General features: G+C 34.8%; 2 protein-coding genes across 2 annotated transcripts in view; both read right to left on the bottom strand.

Moving 5' to 3' along the window:
* Window positions 1–7,028, bottom strand: part of LOC136807778 (superkiller complex protein 2-like) — a 28,737-nt gene extending 21,709 nt beyond the window's left edge. Inside the window, exons 1-15 of the mRNA XM_067064402.1 lie at window positions 6,821–7,028; window positions 6,407–6,513; window positions 5,919–6,036; window positions 5,538–5,652; window positions 5,038–5,115; window positions 4,757–4,837; window positions 4,269–4,456; window positions 3,847–3,960; window positions 3,423–3,568; window positions 2,680–2,826; window positions 2,270–2,354; window positions 1,803–1,909; window positions 1,011–1,251; window positions 554–766; window positions 13–123 (exon numbers count right to left, since the gene is read on the bottom strand). Of these exons, the coding sequence (XP_066920503.1) occupies window positions 13–123; window positions 554–766; window positions 1,011–1,251; window positions 1,803–1,909; window positions 2,270–2,354; window positions 2,680–2,826; window positions 3,423–3,568; window positions 3,847–3,960; window positions 4,269–4,456; window positions 4,757–4,837; window positions 5,038–5,115; window positions 5,538–5,652; window positions 5,919–6,036; window positions 6,407–6,513; window positions 6,821–6,973 (2,004 nt within the window). The 5' untranslated portion in view covers window positions 6,974–7,028. The remainder of the gene's footprint in view (window positions 1–12; window positions 124–553; window positions 767–1,010; window positions 1,252–1,802; window positions 1,910–2,269; window positions 2,355–2,679; window positions 2,827–3,422; window positions 3,569–3,846; window positions 3,961–4,268; window positions 4,457–4,756; window positions 4,838–5,037; window positions 5,116–5,537; window positions 5,653–5,918; window positions 6,037–6,406; window positions 6,514–6,820) is intronic.
* Window positions 7,029–7,171: 143 nt separating this feature from the next.
* LOC136807779 (mediator of RNA polymerase II transcription subunit 22-like) lies at window positions 7,172–8,874 on the bottom strand. Its single transcript, XM_067064403.1, has 3 exons — window positions 8,482–8,874; window positions 7,739–7,819; window positions 7,172–7,596 (listed from the first exon to the last, which is right to left on the bottom strand). The coding sequence occupies exons 1-3, from the start codon at window positions 8,599–8,601 to the stop codon at window positions 7,378–7,380; spliced, it is 420 nt and encodes a 139-aa protein (XP_066920504.1). The 5' UTR covers window positions 8,602–8,874; the 3' UTR covers window positions 7,172–7,377.
* Window positions 8,875–17,402: the final 8,528 nt, after the last annotated feature.

Below are 17,402 nucleotides of genomic sequence, written 5' to 3' on the forward strand. Positions count from 1 at the left end.
GTCATCACTAACCTTGATCAATCCCTTTTGGAACAGCATTTCCACAACTTCTTTAAGGATTGGTAAGATACCACTGTGGTGGACACCGATACCATGCCTCAATAATTCTTCCATCCATTTCACCTGAAATAAAGAAAGTATTTAGAAGACATGAACAGAATGAACGGACGTAGGTAGCACTTCCTAGTCAAAAAGCTCAGAAACTGCTTTCTCGGCAGAACATCACATTTGATTGTTGTGAAGTTCTTTTTTTTAAACTAGAATATCATCTGCAAAAAGACGAATGTTACTGGCAGTAGAGGTCGTTCATTTACCTTGATCTAGAAGCTAGGAGTAGCACAATTTACAGATCAAAGTTTATCGTTAGAGAAGTTGTTAGATGTTTGGGAAGGATTGGAGAAGCCTACCAATTTGTCAATCACGCTTTTTAAAGATCAGAGGAATTATATGTTTAAAGATCGCTGAGACTCTAAATTAAAATCCTCAATTTAAATTCAACTACAATTTTTTACCCCTTTATAAAAAGGATGAAGGTTAATATTTTATAACAAACCTGAGGTAGTTCTCGATCAGATCCTTTCAATTTGGATACAGATTTATTAAAGAATGTAATGATGTGACTTTGTTCAGTCATAGTGATCAAATCTGAGTTCTTCACCATATCTGCATTGCTATCACACTTCTTCTTGGATAATGTAAACGCGACCACGGGTAGCTGTTCTTTCTTCTTTAGCATTTGAACAACTGACTGCCACACATTGCGATCCTATCGTTGAAATTTATTGATTTTCACAAGAATTGGAGACGTGAATCTGTACCATAAATGTTGAAATTCTAGAGCGCATGCTCTTTATTCAAAAACGATATTGACAGAAAAAAAGTCTATGAATATAACTTCGAACAACAACACCAAGCAAATTTATAAGCAAGTTTAACTCGTTATTTATAAAGCAAAATCTAACTTTAAAAGTGAAGAATTTCAATAGAGAATGGAAAAGAAAAATCTGTACCTGCTTAGGATTTCCTTGTCTTGTTCCTTTCGGTCCGTAACTTTCATCCGATTTACTGGCACGTGCTTTCTTGGCTTGAAGCGCTGCTCTGTACCCTTCAACAGCGAATTTACCTTTCCGGTCCAAGATGCAGAAAAGTTCATTGGATGTTTTATTGCTATTCCCGGTGAATAGAAAATGTTCCAAAGGAACTGGTCGCTTCTTGGTTTGAACAACGTACACCTCCTTCTGTTTTGTTTTTCTAAGAAAGAGAACGATCGCAGATTTCTTATAATAGAAAAGTATTTATTTTTTTCTTCTTTGGAAAAGCAAAATCATACACCACGTTTGAATCAAAACTTTATTTCGACAGGCGATTTTTAAGTCATCACTGCGGTTAATGATGGAGATTATTTTGTTTCAACTCTTGTCGCCCGGAAAAGATTGAGTAGCTCTCAAGCGTGAGAAAAGTTTGTCGTTATAATAATTCTAACATAATCACGTAGGTCCAGTGCGCTAAAAATTGATCACAAATTTAAGATTTTCCTCGAAAGAGCAAGGCCTGAAGGTTTTGTTTTTAAATAAGAGTGATATCGTTTGCTTACTCATCAATTTTACACAAGCTTTTTCACATTGAACTGACACGGATGTGGAGCAAGATTGGTCAGAAAAAGGAAAAGAACAATAATTTTTGCTTATATCACCATAATAAAACAATAGATAAACACTGTCCTGGTATGAAATATGTGTCTGATATGAAACGGGAACACTTATGTAAAAATAAAACCTTTTATGTTAACGTATTTAACTTACCCGATCCAAGCAGCGAATTCGAGAGTATTTGGGACGGTAGCAGATAGTAGAATGATACCAACATGCGAAGGTAACATGATCAACACTTCTTCCCATACTACCCCTCTCTATAAACAAATAGAAATATCAAAATTATACGATTTGTAAATGTATGTATGGATGTGATATTTTATTTCATGTTGACGGAAAGCTTGCAACAAGGCTAATGAAAGTCAACGCTACATGTTTTTTCTTTTATAAGCATAACGTTTAGAAGCATATGCAGGCTCAGTTTTTGGTACCTAAGCAATGACTCTATTGTTTAAGAACAATAGAATGCTAATGATATAGGGGCAGACACTTGCTTATAAACAAAACGTGTACTTCACAATTGAAAAAAAGGTATTATAATGTTGTTGTTTGGTTGACAAAGTTTTTGGTTGATTTAACTAGGCGAAGGTTCTCGGTTTCTGAGTGTTTTATCTTACGTCGGCGTCATTAATGTAATGGATCTCATCAAATATGACCCATTCCACATCTCGAATCACATCCGAACCGTTATACAACATCGATCTAAAAACAAAGAAATACAACAACAAGCGAATAAAGGCGTTTATAATCAAACCAGCCAATCTGACATTACGTCACTATTACAACAACTGATTGGTTGAAAGTAACAAATTCGAATCATTAAAACTTGTAAAAACTGGTTCCGAGTAGTTGTTCTTTTTGTGTATATTCGAAATATTAAACCAACACTTCCTTTTAATTCTAACTGAAATACGACGCCTTCTTGAAACATAAATGCTTCTTTTTGGATTTCCTAAGCTAAAGAATTATCGATCATTTCAAATTTGAGTGTCCAGTCTAGTGTCCAACCATCTTTTAAAACAAATACCTTAGAATTTCGGTAGTCATGATCAAGCAAGCAGATTCTGGTTTGATTTGCACGTCACCAGTCAGTAAACCAACTTCAGGGAATGTCCCTTTGAAATCACGAAACTTCTGATTGGATAATGCTTTGATTGGCGAGGTATAAATAGCTCTGGAAAAATAAAATTTGCGATTCATTGTTCGAGTTGAGAAAGGATTAAAATTTTAGATTTACATGTGGTATGATGCATGCAATATACTTTTTTTTTATAAGAACCAGTAAATTTTTGCTGAGGCTCGGCTGTTCTTATTTTTTTGGCACTTTGAGCCTTGAATTGTTCTTGTTTTGTTCTTATTTTTTCTAAGGTAAAAAACAAGTTTTGGCTATTTACTTTACTATTTAGAGGATTTTAGAAACCAGTGATTCTTTTTGCTATAACTCTCTAACTTCAGCCTCTCCACTGTTCTTAAATTGTTCTTATTTTTTGGCATTTTTGAGCCTCATTGTTCTTATAAAATTGTTCTTATAAAAAAAAAGTGTAATGTGTTTATGTGATGTTTTCATTTGATAATTTTTGTTGCACAAAGTGCTCTATATAAAAAACTATAGTTGGAAAACCATGCCTAAATTTATGTTCGTTGAGATGGCTGAAATCCGTGATACTCAGGATTGTTCAATCTATTTGAATCTTTGATACATAAAAAGACCTCATCAAAATAATTAGATTTTCCCGATCGACAAGTCTAACAATAAAATGTTGAAGGTACCTTCTCATATGCTTTTGAGCTAAAGCAATTGCATATTCAGCCACGACTGTTTTGCCGGCGGATGTGTGCGCAGCCACCAGGACATTTTCGTGCCTTTCCAAATGTAATACTGCTCTCTTCTGAAAACCATCCAGTTCAAATGGATACTAGAAAGAAGTAGAGAAAAAATCTGAAGACAAGGTTAGGGGCATTGGAAAAAAACTTGTTCTCCATTGATTTCATCCAGAACTCTAATAAACAATCAAATAAGGAGGTTTTTTACATTTTCTTCTTCAAAAAAGCAAACCAAATCGGGAAATAAAACCGGAAAGATCGGGAAATCGAAACCGACTATCGCGATTAATCGGATTTACGCACAATTACAAATGAAAAACACTCATTTTAAGAAACTCCTTAACCGGAGTTTAACAAGAATTATAATTACCTTGAAAGCCATATCAGGAACTTGTTTATGAAAATCGCTGACATCTGATTGATCCAAAGTAGACCATTTCTTATCACCTTCATGTTGCTTCTTCCAATCCTTCGTCTCTTCAACCTTTAAAAATACAAATATAGAATGACATCTTCAAAGATAAATAATACACACTTTTTTTTATAAAAACAATTTTATAAGAACACCAGCCTAAGATTTAGGCACTCAGAACAATAGCTCTATTGTTTGGGATAATAGAAAGTTAAGAACAATCTCAGGCTGAGCCAAAAATTACCGGTTCCTTTATAAAAAATTGACAGAAACTTTCCTATCAGGTTAACAGTACTATGAAGAACAATGATATCAATCACTTCTTAAATCACTGTATTCAAAATTGTTGGGGACAACCATAACAGTAACACTTTCCTTACCTTGAGCACGTTTTCTGGGATATCTTCTTCGACAGTATATGCCATATCGACAGGACTTTCTTTGGAGCAGGTCTCACCTTCTGGTTCCTCAACATCCACATAGAGTTCACTCAAATCAACATCCATGGTCAAAATGTCAGAAATGTTGACTGGTTTGGTGTCAAACATATCATCTGGAATGGTGGACTCTAAATTGAAACGGAAGGTATACTTTTTATGAGATAAGTGATAATGACATTGTACTCCTAACTGGCGCAAATGAAGTAATTGTAATGAAATTTAGGTGCTTTCGCTCGTTTGGAAAAAGTTTGATTTATAATTTAGATTGGTAAAAGTGCATCTTTTAATGGTAAAACAGACACGTCTTGAAAGTAAATTGAAGCATAATTCGTAACAGCTCTTCATTATGATAAAAACTGAATTTTTTAGCTACCCTGGATTATTTAAAGTAAATTAATTGTTCCAATGAAAAACCTTTTCAAAAATACCTTTAGCTTCACTGGAGTTTGACGTTGGCAGCTCAAAATTGACGGAAAGGCTAAGCCCTGGAGGTTGTGTAAGTAGACTTTCTGAAATGAAAATTGAAGAAGTGGTTTGGAATCATCATAGAAAACATATTTGGTTGAAAATATTCCACTGAAAATATTCAGCTACATTAAATTGAAAATAGAAGGTCAGTTTTAGATTTTCAGGTCTCTGATAGGAAAGCCAACTAAATCTTAACTTAGGAATAAGTCAAGAAAATACTTCAATAGAAATAACAACATACTTGGTGATAAATCAATAACTTCAGTATCATGATCCTCCAATGTCAACATTTTGTCTAGTGATGGTAGTTTCATACCCCCTGGAAAAAAAAGAAAGAAATTGACGTTATCAAAGTTATCAAAATCAAGATAAAAAGTTCTCTTGGTTTTTTAATTATTTTGTTGAGCCTTACTTTGGATGGAGAAGCTAAATTACTGGAATAAATCTACCTAAACTGAATACAAAATAGAGTAAAAAGATTCTACTACGCTGTTTTTGATGATTTTTTGAAATTTTGACATGGAAAAAAAGTCAGTTTTTAAAAATAACTTTTGAACTACTTTTTCAAACCTAATGTATGATAGCTCAAAATTTAAGTTAGAGCATCCTCTATACGATAAAAAAAGAATGAACAAAAAATTTAAATTCTGAAGCTCACAATATCTCGACAAACCTGTATACTTTTTTTCGGTGCACCCGGTATAATAATTTCAGTCTTCAAAAAAAGAGAGGTAATCAAACCTGGCCAAAATGGACAATTTGAGGAATCTCCTTTCACAGAATCATTGTATGCACCCGGCTGTCGTTTCATAAGCATGGAGTTTTGAGCAGTGAATCCAAGATCCTTATTAACTTCCTAGGTAATGACAATAACATAAAAAAATAGCACAGCAAGCTAATTGATTTTAAGAGTGTAGCTTTTAAAACAATTGGTTGCAAGTGAGGAAAGGTAAATAATTTGAGCAATATTGCCGGTTTGTTGCCAAGCCCACCCTCTTTTATGACATTGATCATTAACAGCTTGAAGTAATGGTAAGGATGATATTCTAAAGCTTAAATTATTCAAAGTATATTTGAGAACAATAAACTCAACTAAATAAGGAAATGTAGATATTGGCTTACTTCTTTTATAGCTTGCAATTTTCCGGTTTTTGGATCTCTTTCCATAACAATCTCAGTAGCTATTGGTGTTAAATTCAAATCAAACAAACTCTCTACATCTTTCTCACGCTCCCAAACTCTAAAAAAGCAAAGTAATTTATTTATTCGTAGAATTATATTTCACATGTCTATCGACCTCTACGAAATAATTTTAAATTTATAAAATATTGTCTAATCTTCATCTGTCGTCCAGTCGTCAGAAGATATGGACAGACTAGACGTTGTTTTGGTCTTTCTCCTAGGCAATGAATCGTAAATCCATTGTAAGCAGTATTATGAGCCACAGCACCTTAGATTAATTAATATTCGATCTCGAACATTTAAAGTATGTGTGAGAGACTTTACTCAGTTCAAGTTAAATGCATAACACAACCTTTGGAATAGACAAGGCACAAGTCACATGTCCCAGAACATGTACCTATAATTAATAACAGTATGAAGTCATTTACTTTTGAGAATGTTGAAATGCATGAATAGGAATATCACCAGGTGACAAGAGTAATTGTTCAATTTCATCCTTTAACTCTGGATAGACTGGTGGAATTCCCAATGGTAGCTAAATGAAAATATATTTAAAACTTTTTAGATTTTCTATAATATATATTGTAGCACTATCGACAATAAAGAACTAACTTATATAATTGCTTGTTTCACAATGATGCTCTCTTCAGGCAATGCAGCTTGTTTAAGATTGTATCTAAGCTAGTTCTTTATTTCACCATATTTTACTCAGATATTTTTCAAAAGTTTGTTATGAATTTCAATATAAATTCAAGTTTTATGGCAGAATAATTCTCGAGTTCAGTTACAGAAATAATCTAATGTTTTTTAAGAAATCAGTGAGACTGATTTTCAATACTTACTGTTGTTCCTGGAGTTAGCTTTTTGGGATCATCAGATTTCACAATTTTTGTTTTTCCAGTTTTTCCCAAATGAACCAGATCAATTTTCAACTCTTCTGAAACCTTTGATAGGTCCACAGTTGAACTTTCTAAGTTTTTCAACTCTTGATCCATGTTGATTGGAATTTTGTTTTCATAAATTTTCCTTTGAAATTTTATACATTTCTTAGCTACTATGCATAAAAAATTAGGAATAAGAGAGACTGATATAAATACCACAAATTTGCAATAAGTATTTTTTAAAGTAATAATACTTTAATCATATATTATATTCTTTGGAGGGTTTCAAACACTTTGAAATTAATGAAGAAATGAAGCAAAATAATAAAATTATGTTTTAAAGTCTAAAATTAAAAAAAATAAAAATTACAAGCATTAAAAATTGAGGTCTTTTTAAGCAAACAAGATTTTAGTGCGAGTTGTTTTAATGCCAATCTCAAAGAGACATCTCTACTAAGAGACACACGTTGCAAGAAATAAAATTCTAATCTTCTAGATGTGTGCCTATTGAAAGCAATCTATTTGTACTTTGACGAGAAATATTCATCTTCTAAAAGTCTTAAATCACCATCCACTTGCTCTCTAAGTTCCCATAGTTTTTTCTTTGTTTGTTCTTCTATAGATCGCAATTGTTGTGTCCTTTTTTGTAAACAAACATTGACAGCAGGATAGTCATTTAAAATTAGGAATTCTTTAATGTCAGCTGTTAATTTCATCAGTGACTCACCAGCACGAACCTGAAAAATATTAAAATTAATACTCAATAAAGTCTAATAAAATAAAATAAAATGAAATAGAAGATTTTCCTCTTTGAAAATTGACTATCCTTTTTAAAAATATGAACATTTTTAAGTTTCAGTAAAAAAGATGGTTACATACAATGTTTGCACCTCGCACATCAACTTCATATGCATCACCAACCGATTGTGTTAATCTTGCTACTTGAGTTTCTTCTTCAATCTAAAAAAACACCCAGCAATTTTCTGAATGTATCACAAACATTTAAGAAGACCCTGTCTTCTTTGTACGGGTTAAAGCAGATTTTTCTATCTTCGATCTCGAGTTTCTCGGTTGGATTTAAGAGTTCAACTTTGAACTTTTGAAATTTGCCAAAGTTAGGTTCCTAGTGGTATTCAAACCCACACATGAAAAGTACCCCCATTTCAGAAGCTCCTTATTTTACCACTAGAATACCACGGCAATCAACCAATTTCACAAGCTAGTGTATTTTACAGACCCATAAATGTCATTCTCAAGCTTCAACCCTGACCCCAGCTGATAAAAACAAATTTTTACCATATGGATTGAAAAAAGTTTTTAACCTGTACCTGGGGGTATTAGGGTTTCAAGCTGACGGGGGTGTGTTGCCTAACTTTCGCCCCTCAGACCCTTAGCGGGACTATAAAGGAAGAAAACATACCCTTCACTTGCCGGGACCTGTACAAACAAGTCATTACCATTTAAGAAGTAGTGGATTTAGTTTAAAGAAATTCTCCTGATAAATTTAAGTCCTAATCTTTGCATTTAGAAGTTCCTTAATTTTGTGATTGAAATGATGCGAATCAAACAATTAGCCATGTGAATAAGAAAGAATATATGGGTGAAGTGTAGACTTAACTTACCTTTGCAGTTTTGATTACTTCAGTGTAATTGTCCAATATAGATTTAACATCATCCTTCAAACGTCTTGTATAGGATTTCAGGAGAGCTTCCCTTTGAGAGGTTGTTGCTCTTTGACTCATATTATATTTTTGTTATGTCATACTGAGCTTTACTATCAGGTATTTTGAAACATTGGATTATAGAGAGGCAATTTTTGCGATTTTGAGCTACAAATAAATATTCCCATACGTTTTTACATAGACATAAAATTCATTCTGTGCACAAATTGATACTTTGGCTTTGGGTGAATTGCGAAAATTTGTACTGTGTCTGGTCCATCACACCAAATGTTTTCTGCATCGTAGCATCCCATTAATAAAAGCTCCTCTATATTTTCTTTGAAATTTTTATGTGGTGGATTGGACATGGTGCAGGGGGGGGGCACGCAGTTACTACAAGACAGTATGTGTAGTAAGTGCCTTTTCAGTACTTTTTTTTAGAACACCACCCATTGCAGTTACTACACCAGGCATATTTCCAGGGGTAACTCAATCTTAAATTGAGTTATGAAACTCAATCTTCAAGAAAAAAAATTCTGCTCTTTGCCAGATGATGTAAACTTATTGATAGAGCACAGAAAGAAATGGGTGGAAGATTTGGCCTCCTATTACGGTTCTCGTCTTTGTTAGCTGATGGCAAAGAATCTGTTCAGCCAGCATTGAATGGGCCAAACTTGATTGTCCAGTACGAGTATTTCAAAAAATTGCTCTGAACAACAAAAATTTATTTGAATCAAGTCAAAAGGTCAAACTCCATCAAAAAGAGGAAGAGATCACCACAAAGCAAAAGGAGCTGGATTTGATGAGCTCAATATTTTCTCCAACCAACATCTCGAAGAAAAAGCAAAAGCTCAAACAAATGGAGGCTGAAGCTACAAAACTAAGACAAAAAATCAAATCTACACCTTCGACATGCTGTTCAAGGATTGGCCAGCAAATGAACAGTTCTTGATTGTTTATCCAGACATCACGACTGTATTGGGACTCGCTGCTCTCATTCCACCCTCGACGGCAGAAGTCAAGACGTCCTTTTCTCTAATGAACCTGATTCTGACTCCTCAAAGAAAGAGACTACTCCCAGAAAACTTAAGCCATTGCATGCGAATCTGTAAGTTTCGCAAACTTACAGACGCAGACTTCAATGAAATTTTGAAACGCTGGCTAGTTGGAGAAAGCACTAAAACTGCCACGCGTAGAGTAGCATGCCGTTTGTAAAAGTTTCTCATATATTTTAGTCTTTATATTTTTTGGTCATAAAAAGAGTTTTCGATTTTATGTTTTCTTCTCAATTTTGCAGCAAATGCTAGATTTTCCTAGTTTACTAACATGGTTTCATCCATGATTTTGAGTCCCCCCTTAAAACACAAATCACCCCTTATCAATTTATCCCCCCTTAAAGCTTAAAGATGGTTTTGAGGTGTCCCTTAAGTTTTACTCCCCCTTAAATTTGCAAGACTCTTATGTATACATGTCCTTAATTTTTGGGGTGTAGAGACAAGCGAGAAATTAGTCCTAAACGCATTTGCAACATAAACAGTGAAATTCTATTGATAATTTACTATTGATAATCTAATGATAAAAAGTCATAAAGTCAAATTTACAGGTTAAAAATCAATCGAAATATCAAATGTAAGATACATGTCCTGTCACAATATTTAAAAAGGTTAAGAAGGCTAGAGTAGAACAAAATATGAAGTGGTATTTCATTAACCATCCTCTATTTTCCTGATTCAAGCTTTTTATTTCTAAGTTTTGTTATAATCTCATGTGTCAGTGCGGGGGAAAACCCTAGTTCTGGGCAGTAGACCTGTTCTGGGTTCCGCTTTTTATTTTTTTGTTTCTTGGTTGGTGGTGCATACAGCATCAGCTCTATCTTTTGAGGAAGCTCTTCTACTGATATTTCTTTCTTTCGTGAAAAAGTTTTTTTATCATTATATACTTTTCTAAATCAGCAAATTTAAAATATTAGTAGAGAATGATAAACTGCAATAGACCTTTTTTTAAAGAGGCAGCCATGTTGAATAATTATGTACTCCAGCATAAAAACAATGGTACAGCAATGCATAATTACTGTATCATGCATATTTTAAAAATTATGCAACATGGCTGCCTCTTTAAAAAAGGTCTATAAACAATATATATACCTGGTATAAAAATCCCTACAATAAACTTCTCTAAAATCGTTTTCTCCTCAAGCTGATAGCATTTGAACGAAACTATTCCATATAGAAGCAAAACAGAAAAATATTCCAAATTGAATGTCTTTAAAAAATGTAAACATGCGAATCACGGGACATTCCATTACTGAAATGTGATTGGAGCCTTAGATGTAGTGTAGGATGATGACACATCAAGGAAACAAAAATATTTTCGAATGTAACATTCGAATCGAAATAGAAAATGAGATTGGAACCTCAGATGCTTTGCAAGATCGGGACACAGCAGGAACAAAATTATTTTACCGGGTGCAGCAGAAAAAACTTTGGACGTTTGGCGAGCCACTGAGGCCGAACAAAGTCTTGTTTAGACTCAAAACCACTTTTATTAGAAAGAGGACATGCTAACTTAAATTTTGCGGTATAACTTTTTAAGTTTGGTCAAGTAGTTGTCAAGTTATAAGCTTTTGAAGTTAAAATTCACTTTTCGAAAAGTGTGAAAAACACGTAATAAAAGGGTATTAAATTAAGCATTTTTAAGCGTTTTCGATAAGAATTTTTTTCAAATATTTCTAAAAACTGACTATTTACTAAAAACTGACTATGTTGTAAACGAAAACTGCTTTTAAAAGTATTTTTATTAATTAATTATGTCGTAAAAGTCGTTAAATTAGGGCCTATTTGTTTCACTTACTATAAATGCTGTAGATGCTATTTGCTAAAAGTGCTATGAAATCCCATGAAAACTTTGAAAATGATAGTAAATATTGCAAGTTTTGTTGTCTGCCATCTTTATGATCCCTGGTTGTACTTTGAATTTTGAAAAGTAATTTTCAATCCACTGTTTATTTTTTACGGTTGTGTGACCACCATCCCGCCATTATGAAAACAACTGCTATTTTGATTTCAGATATAGACCCGTGCGTGGAGCAAGCTACAGTTTCAGCTCTTCACTTCTCTAATTTCATTGGTTTAAAATCGGCAATCAGGCTAAGAAAGTATCGTCCAGTCTAATTTTAGATGCAATTTTTACTGTGAAGAAATTGCAAACTTTGCTTTGCTTGCAGAAGGTTGATGTTTTTACTATTTTTGCTAAAAGGGAGTTTGCAAGTTTATTTACAAAAAGTGCTACAGATCTGGACAGAAAAAATTGAATCGAGTGCACTTGTAGTAAACATAGCAAAAATAGTGATGAAACAAATAGGCCCTAAGTCAAATACTGAGCTATTTTTTCATTATTTGCATAAATTTAATACACCTTTTTTTACGTGTTTTTTACACTTTTCGAAAAGTGAATTTTGACTTCAAAAGCTTATAACTTGACAACTACTTGACCAAACTTAAAAAGTTATACCGCAAAATTTAAGTTAGCATGTCCTCTTTCTAATAAAAGTGGTTTTGAGTCTAAACAAGACTTTGTTCGGCCTCAGTGGCTCGCCAAACGTCCAAAGTTTTTTCTGCTGCACCCGGTAGAATGAGGTAAAAATGAAAAAAGTGACAAAGAAATATCAGCTGTTGGAACAGAAAGGAGCAAGATTACTCCCCCCTCGAGTAGCAAGGGCTTCCATTTGACCCTTGAGACCAAGTCCCCCCTTATTTCTCAGTTTTTAACATTTTTACCCATTGTGTTTTTCTCTAAATTTTAAATCACCCCTTATTTTAAGGGGGGGGGGCTGAAACCATGTTACTCTATATTGAGTAGTTTTGTTTGATTTATTTAACACAACGTCTGAGTAGTTTTGTTATATTTTCTTCGGTAAAATGAGTTTTCGATTTTGTCTTTATTTTTTTCATGTTACAGCAAACGATGAGTTTCCTAGTTTGCTCTATTTGAGTAGTCTTCTATATATTTTATTAGGTAAAATTGTCTCTGAGCATACGATATTCTAGTACTTTATTTTACAATAAAAGCAAAATTTTATGGGGGCTTCGCCCTCTAAACCCACATTTTGTGCGTGATTTTGTGCCTACAGCACATTTTAAACTCAATCTTCAGCTCAAAAACGGTAGCAGCCTCAAATCCTGGAAATTTGCCTGTACACCAGGGTAGTAACTGTTTTTTAGAAAAAAAATTTAGGCACCATTTCTTGAAACCATCCATAACACGAGGTTGTTTTGGCTGCTGGCTGGCTGGCAGGCAGTTTCCTTCAAGAATACACTCCAAAAATGGATGATGGAGGTTGGATGAGAAGAAGAAATTCATTCATTTTTACGACCAACCGACCGACTCACCTTTTAGACCCAACGAGGGAGCGAAATGAAGATATTTGCGATTGCCTCCCAGTCCCTGGGACGCATAATGAATGTGAATGTTTTAGAGAGGTTTTATCTAAAGAATCCTGCATTTACTGAAAATAGACAAAAAGAACAACAAAGTTCATAAAAAACGACAAATGTTGCCATCCACACGTAACCCCGACGACCAAAAGTGACTGTACCACCCCGCCCTCTACGTATTCATTTCCCTTTGTTTAATTGAATTGAATTGAATATATTTTCGCTGCAACACAGCAGGATAACCCCTTACAAAAAAAAATAGATTTCTCTAATACAATGGGGAACCTAGAAGAAACTGAAAAATTATTTATTACAGAACTAAAGAAAAAATGAATAAACGATTATCATAATATTAATAGTGACAACAAAATAATGAATATAAGAAATATTTTTACTTTTATTTTATGACAATTTCTTTGAGTAGATTTACCTATAAAGTTCTTCCTGTTACACCACCCACCCCTCCCACCCTGGGAAAACACACTAAGTTCACGCACACACAATACTCGCACACACAGACACACACACACAAAGATTATTCGTCTTCAGCTTTGTATTTGTCTAAATAGAATTTTGTAGCTAAAGATTTTAGTTCATCAGTATCAAGGTTCTGAAAATCAGTGTCAGGATGATTTATTAGTAACTCATTCCATTGTTTTGACGAAAGACGAGAGAAAGAGTTAAGTCTAAAATTTGTGGTTTTGACCGAAGAAAGTTTTAGTAGTTTAATAGCTTTGCCCCTGGTGCCAGTTTTGTGATCAATTTCATCAAAATTAAGTGTTGATAGGACATCAGATGGAAGATTACCCTGGAGGTATTTTTGAATAAATAAGATATTCATTACTTTCACCTGATCAAAGATTTTGAGTAATTTAAGCTCAGCAAACAGGGGAGTGGCAGAAGTTCTTGGCTCACTAAAGGTCATGAGTCTTAGTGCAGTGTTTTGAAGAGTAAGAATCCTATGTGTGACAGTATTGTCACACAGTCCCCAGAGTTGACTAGCATAGCGAACATGAGAAGCAAAAATTGCATGATAAATGTTTAGAAGGATCAGGAAGGATGTGAATTGGAACATAGTGACGAAGTTTGGATATTGCCCCATTTGCCCTTCTCAATGTAGCAGCAACGAAAGAAGTATGAACCTTCCAGTTTAGATGATTGTCAAGGTAAACACCCAAATACTTCACACTCTTACTTGGTGATAGAATTTTCCCGCAAAGCCTAATTCTTGGAATACAGTCCATCTGTCTCCAAGGGGAACGAAAAATAACAAACTCAGTTTTGCTAGCATTCAAAGAAATTTTGTTGGCATTAAGCCAGCTGACTAAAACTCTGAGATCAGCATTAACCCTCCCACAAAGACTCCATACAGTTTTTGAAAAATTTAGTAAATGAGTATCATCAGCAAAATGATATGTTTCAGAGGTTCTTATACAGCGGTGAAGATTGTTTATATACAACAAGAATAGCAGAGGACCCAAGACTGAACCCTGAGGAACTCCATGATTAATAGATTTTAAAAGGGAATTTGAGCCTGCAAGAGAAACATACTGGGAGCGGTTAGTGAGGTGCCAGCCGGAACCAGTCGTTAACAATGCCTCTGACTCCGTAGTGATCGAGTTTTTCAAGTAAAATTTCGTGATCAACTGTGTCGAAAGCCTTTTGTAGATCTACAAATACACCACAGGCAAACCCACCATTGTCAAGATAGTTTCGGATACGTTTGACAATATTAATGAGTGTATGCTCAGTAGAGTGAGCCTTACGAAAACCAAATTGTCGAGAGTAGATTTGATTATGGTTTTCAAGAAAGTCAGAGAGACGTGAATACATCACTTTCTCAAAAAAAATTTCAATGTTAGATAAAAGTGAAATTGGCCTATAATTAGAGACTTCAAGGGGAGAACCTTTGTGTTTGAAGACAGGCACATCTTTAGATATTTTGAGAGTAGAGGGTAAAAATACCACTGAGAAAGGAGTAGTTTATCAGCGCCGATATTGGCACAGAAATATCAAGTCTTAAAAGTTTAAGGATTTTTATAGGAATACTATGAGGACCACTTGCTTTATTTATTGAGAAAGAGCCAATCACCTTCGCAATTTCTTGATAAGTGGTTGGTGCTAAGAGGATGGAATGCAGATTTGGATCTTCCATGAAACTGCTGAAGTGATTGTAAGGAGGCGGCATTTTTTCACGAATAGACAGGAATTAACTACATATGGTTTTAAAGAACGATAAATTATGCATGCGTGTTACAATGCAGGATTCTTTAGAGGAACAGGCTGTTAAAAATGATACCAAAATGTTTTCAAGATTAGAGTAGTGACCAGCCAATTTTCAAAAGACCAGACAGTGTCAATCGAACAACTTTGAACAAAAATCGCAATCAATAACTGCGGTTTGATTGTTGAACGTAATCGAATCTCAATCGAACGGCCAATTCCTGGATAATATTCTATTGTGTTTGATTGCGTTCGAGTAAGGTTAGATTGGTTCGATTGATAAAAGTTGACTATGTTCGATTGGTTTGATTGATTGTCAATTACATTCGATTAATCTTCGATTCCGTTCGTTTACGATTATGTTCGATGAATTTGATTGCGATTAAATTAAATTGGATCACTCCGTTAGAGCTTTTTAGCATGGGCGGCCGAGCGCTTAAAAGTATCATACGAAATGCAATTGAATCAATCGAACGTGTAATTGAACATAATCGAATACAATCAAATGTAGTCGAAGCAAATCCTGGGTAATATTCGATTGTGTTGGACTTTTCTAGTTAATTTTTTTTTTCTTCGTATAGATGTGTACATAGCTCGAAAACCACCCATGGTTAAACCTTACCGTGAGAGGTCCTAAATCCGACACCACTGCCTAAATCCGATGGGGTCTTTCAAAGATACAAACTAAAATAAAAACAAACCTTTCGCTGTGACGCAACGAAGATACCAAAGTGTCAACTAAACTGATAGATTTGATACACTGTACCAATCGAACCAAATAAACAATAATTGCTTCTTATAACAAAACATTTTTTATTGCAATATGCACAACGTCATAAATGACAACAGCATTAACAACTTCATAAAAGGTAATGAGATGTTTTGATTTCCCAGAGCTCACGAAAATATAAAAGAGGTCTGTGTACGAGCGTGCTCATTTTGAAACGTTACGTAGTCAAGCCTGGTTTTACTTTACACTGGCACTTGGCTTGATTGCGGGCCTTCCGTAAATAAACATCCGGACTTATGGGTGGTAAAGAGGGCGTTGATAGTTGCTGCCTCATTGATTCGATGTTTGTTATTCAAATTAAGTGCTACCGCATCCGCCCTTTTTTCAACTTCACGCCATTTTTGCAATTTAGTCTGTTTGTTTCTTGATGAAAACCAGCCCAAGTTGTTTCGTATTTTTCCCGCACAAGTCACTTTTATTACAAAACTGTTATCATTTTAAACATGAGCAACTGATCCAGAATAAAAGGTAATTATTTTTACAACTCACACTTTTTAATTACATTAATTGACATCTTGACGTTGCAGCTATCTTGTTAGATGTTTTGTTTCGAGAGTTCTAGCAATAGTTTATCGTTCAACTTGGAGAGGGAATGTTTGTAAACATAGATTTTTTTTCATAACAGTTATTTGGGGGGTCGGAATTAGGCAGTGGTGTCGGCTTTAGGACCTCTCACGGTATGTACATAGTTTATTCTTCTTCTATAATCTCAAAAAAGATAAACAAACAAAAGACAATCACGACCCTGCCTATGCCCCGGACAGTCCGGGGCAAATGTCTGGGGTCTGAAAAAAATAACTTTTTCCCCGGACCTACGTCCGGGGCTCCAATTTTTGCGCCATAAATTTATCCCGGACGAATTAGAAAAAAGCCCGCGCGGTCAGCGATTCTATAAAAAGCGACCGCGCGGGCTGTCTGGGGCGTCCGGGGTAGTCTCTCAAAAACAAATAATACGGACCCCGGGCACGCATCAAAAAAAACCCGGACTGTCCGGGGCATAGGCAGGGTCGTAGACAATCAAATTGCAATTAATTATTAGATTGTGTTTAACTGTGTTCAATTGATTCAGCGTTCGATTGACATCGTCTGAATCGAAAGAAGTACCTTTTTAGTAGAAAACCACTAGAAAAAGTGTCCTTTTTGGCCACCAAAAAACGCTGCCCTACCTTTATAAAATAATGGCTGTATGGCCCTGGAGGACCCTGCCGACGCACCGGACTTAACGAACACCGGACACGCGAAAGTCCGGTGTAAAATGAGAATTTTTTTTACCACCGGACAATCTCTACACCAGACTTAAGAAAGTCGGATGTCCGGTGTAGGAGAAGGATATTTTTTTCCACCGGACAATCAAAACACCGGACATGACCAGTCTGGTGCGTCCGGTGTTTCTTAATTTTTTGTTTCATAAATGTCCGGCGTCCAAAATTCCCTGT

This window comes from Clytia hemisphaerica, unplaced genomic scaffold (genome assembly GCF_902728285.1).
Source record: "Clytia hemisphaerica strain Z4C2 unplaced genomic scaffold, Clytia hemisphaerica genome assembly, whole genome shotgun sequence".
NCBI lineage: Eukaryota > Metazoa > Cnidaria > Hydrozoa > Leptothecata > Clytiidae > Clytia > Clytia hemisphaerica.

Bases quoted from the DNA above. Each gene is read 5' to 3' on its own strand.
- LOC136807779 (XM_067064403.1), bottom strand. From the start codon at position 8,601: ATGAGTCAAAGAGCAACAACCTCTCAAAGGGAAGCTCTCCTGAAATCC. The intron at 7,820-8,481 runs GTAAGTTAAGTC...GTGTTTTTTTAG, and splicing joins AAGTAATCAAAACTGCAAAG to ATTGAAGAAGAAACTCAAGT. The intron at 7,597-7,738 runs GTATGTAACCAT...AATATTTTTCAG, and splicing joins ATGTGCGAGGTGCAAACATT to GTTCGTGCTGGTGAGTCACT.